This window comes from Cupressus sempervirens, chromosome 11 (assembly GCF_028749045.1).
Source record: "Cupressus sempervirens isolate cs-2001-9-10 chromosome 11, ASM2874904v1, whole genome shotgun sequence".
In the NCBI taxonomy this organism is placed as follows: domain Eukaryota; kingdom Viridiplantae; phylum Streptophyta; class Pinopsida; order Cupressales; family Cupressaceae; genus Cupressus; species Cupressus sempervirens.
This window is the reverse complement of record NC_143128.1, coordinates 472,910,517-472,919,866: the sequence shown is the minus strand read 5'-3', so window position 1 is coordinate 472,919,866 and position 9,350 is coordinate 472,910,517. Positions and strand designations below refer to the sequence as shown.

Sequence of the window (9,350 nt, the reverse complement as noted above, 5' to 3'; positions counted from 1 at the left end):
AAACTCCACACTTAGCATTCATGTAGTATTATATGGCCAAACACTTGGTTTTGACCTATTTGATACATCAGTCAACTGTTATCTAGCATCCATTAATTGCTCTCCCATGCAAACGATCTCGTTTGCACTTCTTTGTATCCACAATATTTTTCCATAGAGAACTAGATCGTGTGTTGCACCTAACCCATCAAATTCAAGTCTGTCCTTTTGCATGTAGAAATTGACTCTTTTGTAAGATTAATGTTTAGCTTATTGGTGTATGTAACAAATATTTCAAATTGACAACCATAACCATGTTCAAGAACGTCTCCTCTATTATTATTATTTATATAATCATAGTTCTGATCCAAGATGGTAAATAGAAGAATACAAGACTTAAGACTACTTTGAAGAAAGTGCAAATAAAGATAGACAAAGACAAAGTTTAGGCATTGTTCCCACTTTTAGGAGAGAACATGTCATTTGCATGTTCATCATACATAAAAACATAACATAATTAAAGTGAGTTAAAAGATAAGGAGAGAAATGTAAGGTAAGAAATAATGAGAAACTATGGTAAAGAATGCTGTATTTTAATTTCAAATTGAATTAAAAAAATTCTAAATATTTTTTATTGTTATATATGCTTAATAAATAACAATATATTATATATACTTAATAAGCAATAAGACAATAGGGATTGTGAAAAAAAAGAGGTGAGCTGCAAAAGCCTCAAGGCTCATACTCGAGCAATTTCACTTTTATACTGTAGAGTATTGACCAAACCAAAAGGCATAGCAAGGGAGAATTGAGCATGCACATCCTATTAGTAGATTGGAAAAACTGACCTCACCAAGACTTAGCAGATAGTGACCATTGCTCCCTTCGCAATGATCTCAACAACACTACGTACCGTGAAAAATAATGACCCAAATAATACCCGAAATAATGCCTTTCACAGATTTCGCTAGTGAGCCATACTGAAAATTGTAAAAAGGTACCAACATAAAATGTAGATATAGTGTTAAAAGGAAACTAAAATTTAACAAACATCATTATACATATTATAATTTGATTTATTCAAAACCAGAATTCCTTTGTTTCATTCAGCACCACATTCAAATTCTTACTGGACATCCTTAAAACAGGATATAATCCTTGCAACATTATCTCTGTGATTAATGTTCATCCTGCGTGTTGCTCTACAGGATATGACACAAGAATACTTGAAAACAATATCAATCACTTGATCATTGAGGGCATAAGATATTCAATAAGATTATATTCTGCCCATCAGTTTATCATGAACAGTTCAAAATAGAATTGAAAGAGGGAAAAAAAAGATACAACTAGAAGCTTGTTTGGACCAATATTTAATACAATTGCCTTTACAGAAGTTGCAGAAACCCATACAAAACTAGAGAATATACCTAATTGAATCAGATATACAGTTCAGGTTACATGTTGAGACACCGACCAAGTCACTCACAATGTGACTGAAAATCTAAAGCCTAACCTGATCATTAAATCTGACTGTAACGTCAGCTAAAATTAAGAACCAAAACATGACCCAAACCAAAATACTTATAATTAATTTCACACACGGAAATTTCCATTCCTTGGTCAGTGTATGCATTGGATAGTACTATCTAAAGTGCTGAAATACACAAACCATAAACATTACATCAGTGATATATTTAGTGTATCTCAGCTGCAGAAAAACTCCAAATAATTGCAGTATCAATCAGATCGCCTCAGCTTCAAAAGATTAGAGAGACCGTACTGTCCTCTCAACCAAAAAAACAGGCAAGCATAAATGTAATCTTATTCTAATTAGCACTCAGTATAGTATATGCATAGGCATTTCACATTATAATGGGATGTGGCTATTCTCCATGCAAAATGCAAAATGTACTGTTGATCAAATTTTAAAAATGGAAAATATAATAGATTTTTACGATAATTTTAACATTTGTTATGATCTGTGCATACAAAATGTACTGTTGATCGAATTTTTAAAAATAGAAAATATAATAGATTTTTACAAAAAATTTAACATTTGATATGATCTGTACATTTTGAAGTAGAAAACAACAAAACATTTTTAAAAAGTATGATTAAGCATGAAGCTGAGACAAATCCTAATTGATCCATGAAAAAGACCTGAAACAAACTTGCCTCTGAAAACTAACACTGTAAAAGAAAAATATAAAATATATCTGAATCATATTGATTGTCTCACCTCTATATCCATCGGTAGGTTTATCTCAATAGCCTAAATGTATGTTGCCCGGGTTTATTTATGCAACCCATCTCTGACTGTGCTTAGCCCATAGCCTACTGAATGTGCTCCAACAGGATCAGATGGTTTTGATCTCCAAGTTGAGTCTCCATAAGCAGAGTTGCTGTAACTATCAGTGTATACACCTCCATAGGCCCCTGTTGTTGAGCTATATGTTGCCACTTCAGTTCCATACCCACTATTTTGTGCTGGATAAGCACCGGCACTTGAGCCATAGTTATTTTCAAAGCTTCCATAGCCACTTGCATACCCAGCAACACTTCCATTTTCCTGGTTATTACTACCTTGACCTAAGCCCCATGCTGCACCTCCACCGTAACCACTTATGCTCCCATTTCCTCCACCATAAGGTATAGTTCCATTACCCCACATATTTCTCACTGGAGCTGGATTGTTGTTATAAGCTCCGGTTGCTGGATTGCCATAGCCAGTGGGAGCTTCTCCATAAGTGCCAACTGTGCTGGTAGAATAGGTTGGGTTGGTTCGAAAAGAAGAACTGCCATAGCTGCCTCCATTCATTGTAGGTCCATATCCTACACCATTTCCATAGCCAGCCCCAGGTGCATTGTATCCACTTCCAGTAGATCCATATGAAGTGAACCCACCTCTACCTCCTGGAGCAACAACATGCTTAGTATTCATTCTAGGCCCATAGGATCCTGCCACACTCGAATTGAAGCCATATCCATAATTCCTTCCTCGACCTCCTCCTGCAGGATACCTGGCATTCCCAGTAGATTGTTCCTTGGGGATCGACCGCTTGACCTCTACCATCTTTCCATTGAACTCATGAAAGGGCTTTTGCACAACAACCTCCACAGCATCTTCCGAGTCATAAGTGATGAAGCCAAATCCTCGAGGTCTCTGAGTGCTGTGATCATACATTACAACCACATCGGTAATTGTACCAAACTGCTGAAAATAATTTCTAAACTCATTCTCAGTAACAGAAGGTGCTAAGCCACCAACAAATATCTTCTTTGTCCTACTTTGACTGGCTGGCACATGGCCGCCATTGTTTCTCCTAGTCATGCTATGCTGCTCATCTCTGGGGACTGCTTTTTTCGCTTCCACCTAAATAATATTTGAAAGGAAAAAAACAAAGATAACTAACTAGTCATAATTTGACAACACTCTCTCTTCTAGACCTCTCTTGTAGACTACACAAAGATCTTACCGTTCGGCCATCGATCATGTGTTTTTCCAACACAACCCTGTCTGCAACAGATGGATCTGCAAAAACCACAAAGCCAAAACCCCGAGCTCGCCCTGTTATTTTGTCCTTCATAATCACTACTTCCACAACATCTCCAAATGCTCTAAAATATTCTTTGACTCGCTCCTCTGTTGTTTCCCAAGAGATGCCACCAATAAAGATCTTCCCCTGGTCTGAATCCATGTCAGGTTGCTGCTTTATACAATTTAATCACCAAGTCTGTATCACAAGTAGTGAACAATAAAAAAAAACTAAGCCAATTCATAATTAGAAAACTGTGAGTCAACCAGCATCTTTATAACAGAAGAATAATTTGAATTTTCAACGATCGTGATCATTGTCAAATGTTCACTTTCATATATAACAGTAATTTCGTGTCATGAACACATTACAATCTTCACATGCTCCTATTTAAAGAGAGATCGATAAGACTGATCAAATTTTGTATAAGAAATTCAAACTTTAAATTCCTTAGCAATAAGTTGCATCCCAATTAAAGTTTGATTGATGATCAAGTGGGCTGGTAATTCAATATTAAAGTACCTAGTAGCAAATGGTGGTCCTAAGTTCAGATCCCAATTAGTACATAAAAACATTGAATATAGTATCAGATTCAGGTCACAAGGGCCACACCACATTCCATGTGACTCAAGGGAGGTGTTGGAAACGAACCACCCGAACCACAGATTAATCAGTGACCAAATGAGCCAGTAGCTCAGTGATAGAGCACCCCTACAAGGAACGGGTGATCCTAATTTCTAATCCTAATTTGCCCATGAAAAAGTCCAACAAAATATATTCAGAATTGCACCCCAAGACGGGGGTCTATAGATATATATTGGATTTCAGATTGTTTCCATGACAAAGACAAGCGACCAGATTGAGATGTCTAATCTCTGTCACCAGGACAAATAAGACCAAATTAAACATCTGAACTGCAAGCTAACAACTCCAAGTCATAATTACAAATCAAGGCTTGCATACTAAATTACCAATCCAGGGTCTAGCCAGAATTTTGTATTATCACAATAAAAGTGTGGAAAAAGTAATCATATTTTCAAGTTTTCTAAAAAAAACACTAACAAATGCACAACATAACCCCACCCTCCTCACACTATAAATCTATGAACATCTCATAGGCCACCGTACCGGTCTATTACAAACGTCCCAAGACACTGGAAAAGCTCATCAGGGAATTGACTCCACAAACAACCTGATCAAATTCAACACTTTTTTATTTCCCCGGGCTTAGGAATAATGAAGACATTGAGTGCAGAGTTCAACGGGTTTAATTTGGTTGAAGCAAGGAGTTTTCATTTTGAAGATCTTGTTCAAATTTCAAGAGGGACATGTTTGTAGAATTCTAAATTGTGACTCTTGATCTTCCATTAATTGTATTTGTCTCTTTGTAAAAGGTGGATTTTAAGTTGTGACTATTGATCCTCCAATTATTGTTTCTTGTTTGCTTGTAAGAAGCTAGTGTGATTGCAATAAACTTGTAAATCTCATGTACAGCTTAAATAAACACAAGAGTTGTAAACAATCTGCAATATAAAATAAGATATTTACTGCGGTTGGGCTTTGGGATGCAAGTTTGTTAGCATTGTAATCCTCTCAGGTACTAACATTGCTTCGTGGTGCCTCTGTGCGTTGAGGTTATCATGCATTAAAGTTGTTCTAAGCCAAATTCAGAAGCTTGGTTCTTAAAAAAAAAAAGTGAACCCTGTTAGTTTTGACAATTTTCTTCCACTTAATGTCTATCTATACAAATCAGCCCAGCGTTAGCTTGAATTAGATACAGACCAGGTACATTTTTCCATGCTTTGAACACCATCATAAATCAAGCATTTACAAAAAAATCAATTAACACAAAATTTAGCTCAATTTGGCCTACCTGGCAATTATGTGAGAATGGTATCGGAACTATGAATTCAATTATCAAATCTATGAACAAGAGAACAATGTTAAAAGAGGCCAAAATTCAAATTCAGAAGAATAGCACACAGGGACTCGAACCCAGCACCATGTAGACAAAATTAGCTAGAAACAATATTGACGAGATCTTTGGACAGATACATGTACACCAGTAATCAAAGCGCAGATCTGCACTGAAAAAAGATTTTGAGAAGGAAAAACTTACTGGAACAGCGCCCGGAAGCTCAGATCACGAACAAATCTATAAAACAGGCCCCGAAAAGAACAAGAATAGCACAATTGAGCTTTGGAATAACGCAGATGCCCCCCCCTAAAAAATTAAAAATAAAGAACAGCAAAAGAACAAATTGCTTTATGTACTCTCGTTTTACTTGACAAGTACTCTACCCAAAGATGCCCATTGGCCTATTTCTTCTTTTTCACTGATTTTGTAGGGGCCAGGCAAAGATGGGAGAGAATCAGATTCATTTATTGGAGACGGGGGAGATTCCCTGTGACCGTTTGTTTATCCACTATCAGATTCTGTGGCCCTTTATTTAAGCACACGGTCATATTCCAGGATCAGTCGTTTAAAAAAAAATTGAGTTACATTTATAACCATTTATTTATTAGAATTAGAATAAGCATATCTATGGTTTTTTAAATTGTTGATTTATAACAACTAAAGCTGAGAAGCATATTAGGATGGGAGAAAGTGAGTTGGAGGTTATGTACATTTGTCTTGTAAAGAGTTGATAGGAAAATCTATTAAAGTTTCAAGAAGTGGAATGTATAAAATATTATAAAATATTTGTTTTATAAGAAGTAATGTTATAATGTATTCTTTATAGAATGGACATATGTTCTTTGCAAACAGTGGTTGTTTAGTATATGTGCTCTTATTTTCGTCTTTGTTTTATAAGGAACAATGTTATAATGTATTCTTTATAGGATGGGCATATGTTCTTTGCAAATAGTACTTGTTTAGAATATGTGCTTTTATTTTGGTCTTTATATTTTACAATCTTATATTATGTTCTAATTTATAGTCATATTTTATAGTCTATAGTACATACTTCTATTTGTGTGTTCATATTTTATTTTACATTAATAGAGATTGTTCTACTCTACATAAGACTCTTGCTTCTAGATTTGATAGAGATGTTTTTCTTTAAAGTGGTTCAAATGAATTTTTGAATAAAAATCTATGTTAATGTCTTGAGAATCTAAAATTCATTAAAAATATAATATCTTTTTGATCAAATAAATAATAATAATAAAAAGAATCACAAACTTAATTTCTAAAAAAATTGTTCTTCTCTCATACTCATTGCAATTCTAATTTCTTAAAAGATTTTTTAAAACAATTGTATATAAATGAACTCTAAAAACTAAAACTTTAATTTCAAAACTATTACAAAATTAAAAAATAAATTTAAATTAATACCAAAAAATCAGATTATGAGGATCCGGGAGATTTCAAACCTATAGCTATATGTAATACTATTTATAAAATTTATTATAAAGCATTAGCAAATAGACTAAAAAAGTCCTTTGTAGACTAATTTATGAGAAATAAATGGGCTTTGTACCTAATAGATCAATTTTTGATGGTATCATAATTATTCAAGAATTGATCCATTCAATACAGAGCAATAAAGAAATTATACATTCAAGAGACCTATGATAAGGTGGATTGGCGCTTTTTCTGTACAAGCATGGAATCTTCTGGCTTCTCTAAGCAACAGATAGACCTAATCTTCGAGTGTATTTCAACACCTAAAATATATCTTCTCATTAATGGATAATTCAATATATCTAGAGGGATTAGATAAGAGATCCTTTATCTCCTTTTCTTTTCATAATCATTGCTGAAGCATTTGGTAGAGCTACTAAAGAGGCATAAACAAGTAGGACAATTTGAGGAATCACAGTTATAGAGGATATCCCTAAAGTAACACACCAATATTTTGCAGATGATACCATCCTCCTTGGAGAAAGTACAATAGAAGAAGCTATGAATTTTTAAATAGGTTATTTCTACTTAAATGGAGGGCCAGGACAAAGAGTTAACCCAAATAAATGAGAATTTATTTTCATTAACACTCCTCTCGAATCAGAAATAAACATTTGTAACATTATGGATTACAAACAAGGTAAGTTTTCTTGTAAATACTTAGGGATCTAATTAGATAAGGGTGTTGACTTGGTGGTCAGCACCTCCTTCAGGGTTTGCGACATGGTTTAACTGCCTCTCATGGATTTGGGTAATTCTGGTGTTTGTGGCGTTCATTGATAGCTTGAGATTTTGGCTCAATGACAAACATGCCAACAATTGGTATTAGAGCCTTAGGTCATGAGTTTGAATCTTAGGAGGTCTCCTTCATTCCGTTGGTGCAAAACCCTCAGTTGGTGTTGAGGGGGAGATTGTTGACTTGGTGGTCAGCACCTCCTTTGAGGTTCGTGACATGGCTTAACCACCTCTTGTAGATCTGGGTAAGTTTGGTGTTTGTGATATTCATTGACAGCTCGAGCTTTTGGTGCAATGAAAAACATACCAACAAAAGGATCTAAAGACAATAAAACTTGGAACCTTATTAAGGACAAATCAAGTAAAAACTTGGAAAATTGGAAAGGTAAATGGTTAACAAAAAATGGAAGATTTGCTATGATTAAATCAATAATATCAACTATACCCATGCACAAGTGTCATGTTTGCCGCTTCCTAAAGGAGTGAAGAAAGCTTTAGATAAAAAAACTTAAAGACTTCTTTTAGAAAGGTACAAATGAAAAGAAAAGAAAATCCTTAATTAAATGAGACAAAATTTGTAGACCCAAAGGAGTAGAAGGCTTAGGTATAAAAAATTTGTGTTGACAAAATGAAGCATTGGGAGCACAGCTAGTTTGGACAATGTTCAAAGAGCATGATAGTAAATGGGGAAAAATATTATTTAATAAATATCTCTATAATTCAGATCCTATTTCTCTATTTTGGATGAAAATCCACTTGAGGGATCTAGAATCTGGAACTTTATGTTACAATGTCTTCCTATCCTTTACAAAAATCTTGGTTGTGATATCGGCCTAGGTAGAGATGTCTTACTCTGGGAAGACCCTTGGGATGGATTGTGTCACCGAATAACTTAAATTTAGAAGATAATATTAAATCCATTCTTACTAATATTTGGGGCAAACAAGTTTATGTATATAAACAATTCTACCAAGACAATCAAAAGAGTGACTGGCATTGGAAATCCATTAAGGAAACAAATCTTTTGACCCAGGAAAAATAGATTAATAAATATTTTTTGAGTAATAGAATAGCCAACCATAAAGATAGACCAGATAAATTAATTTGAGATCCATCACAAAATGGTAATTATATTGTTAAAAGAGGATATGAAATAATTTTACATTCACAACAATGTGATAAAATAGATATATCTCTCAATCTTTGTTGGGATTCTGCATGCCTCCCAAAAGAAGGGATTTTTCCCAAGGAAGCTATGCAAGACATAATCCTTACAATAAATAAATTCACTAAATGAGGCTTTAAGGGACCAACAAGATGCCCAATATGTCAAAATGATTCAAAATCGATAGATCAACTATTTTTTCAGTGTCCATATACCAACAAATGTTAGACATGGTTATGCAAGAAAAAAAATTGGACATCTATATTTCCAAATAATCTCAATAATCTTATAAAGAGCTTGCCAACTATGGATAAAACTAGAGTATATAGAAACTTTGGAACATTTCCCCTTCAATTTTACTTTGGGAAGTTTGGAAGGAAAGAAACAGAAGAATCTTTGGTAATGAAAGTACAGACTCAACTGCGCTTCTTAATAAGATAGAATAAATCATTATAGACACTAGTAACTATATTAGAAGTTCTCAAACAAAAGAAGGGTCTTTCTCTGAATGCAATAAAAAATG

General features: G+C 34.2%; 1 protein-coding gene across 5 annotated transcripts; it reads right to left on the bottom strand.

Moving 5' to 3' along the window:
- Positions 1–2,175: 2,175 nt before the first annotated feature.
- Positions 2,176–5,879, bottom strand: LOC149530427 (heterogeneous nuclear ribonucleoprotein 1-like). Of its 5 annotated transcripts, none has more exons than XM_089810022.1 (3): positions 5,638–5,879; positions 3,459–3,689; positions 2,176–3,355 (listed from the first exon to the last, which is right to left on the bottom strand). In XM_089810022.1, the coding sequence occupies exons 2-3, from the start codon at positions 3,678–3,680 to the stop codon at positions 2,276–2,278; spliced, it is 1,302 nt and encodes a 433-aa protein (XP_089666148.1). In that variant the 5' UTR covers positions 3,681–3,689; positions 5,638–5,879; the 3' UTR covers positions 2,176–2,275. The 5 variants fall into 5 exon arrangements, with proteins under 5 accessions (XP_089666148.1, XP_089666145.1, XP_089666146.1 ...); XM_089810019.1 differs by having other exon boundaries at positions 3,459–3,716; positions 5,638–5,878; XM_089810020.1 differs by having other exon boundaries at positions 3,459–3,716; positions 5,392–5,647.
- Between the last annotated feature and the right edge of the window lie 3,471 nt (positions 5,880–9,350).

Excerpts from the sequence above, each read along its gene's own strand:
- LOC149530427 (XM_089810022.1), bottom strand. The coding sequence starts at position 3,680 with ATGGATTCAGACCAGGGGAAGATCTTTATTGGTGGCATCTCTTGGGAA. Across the intron at positions 3,356-3,458 it reads ACATGATCGATGGCCGAACG|GTGGAAGCGAAAAAAGCAGT; the intron begins GTAAGATCTTTG and ends AATATTATTTAG.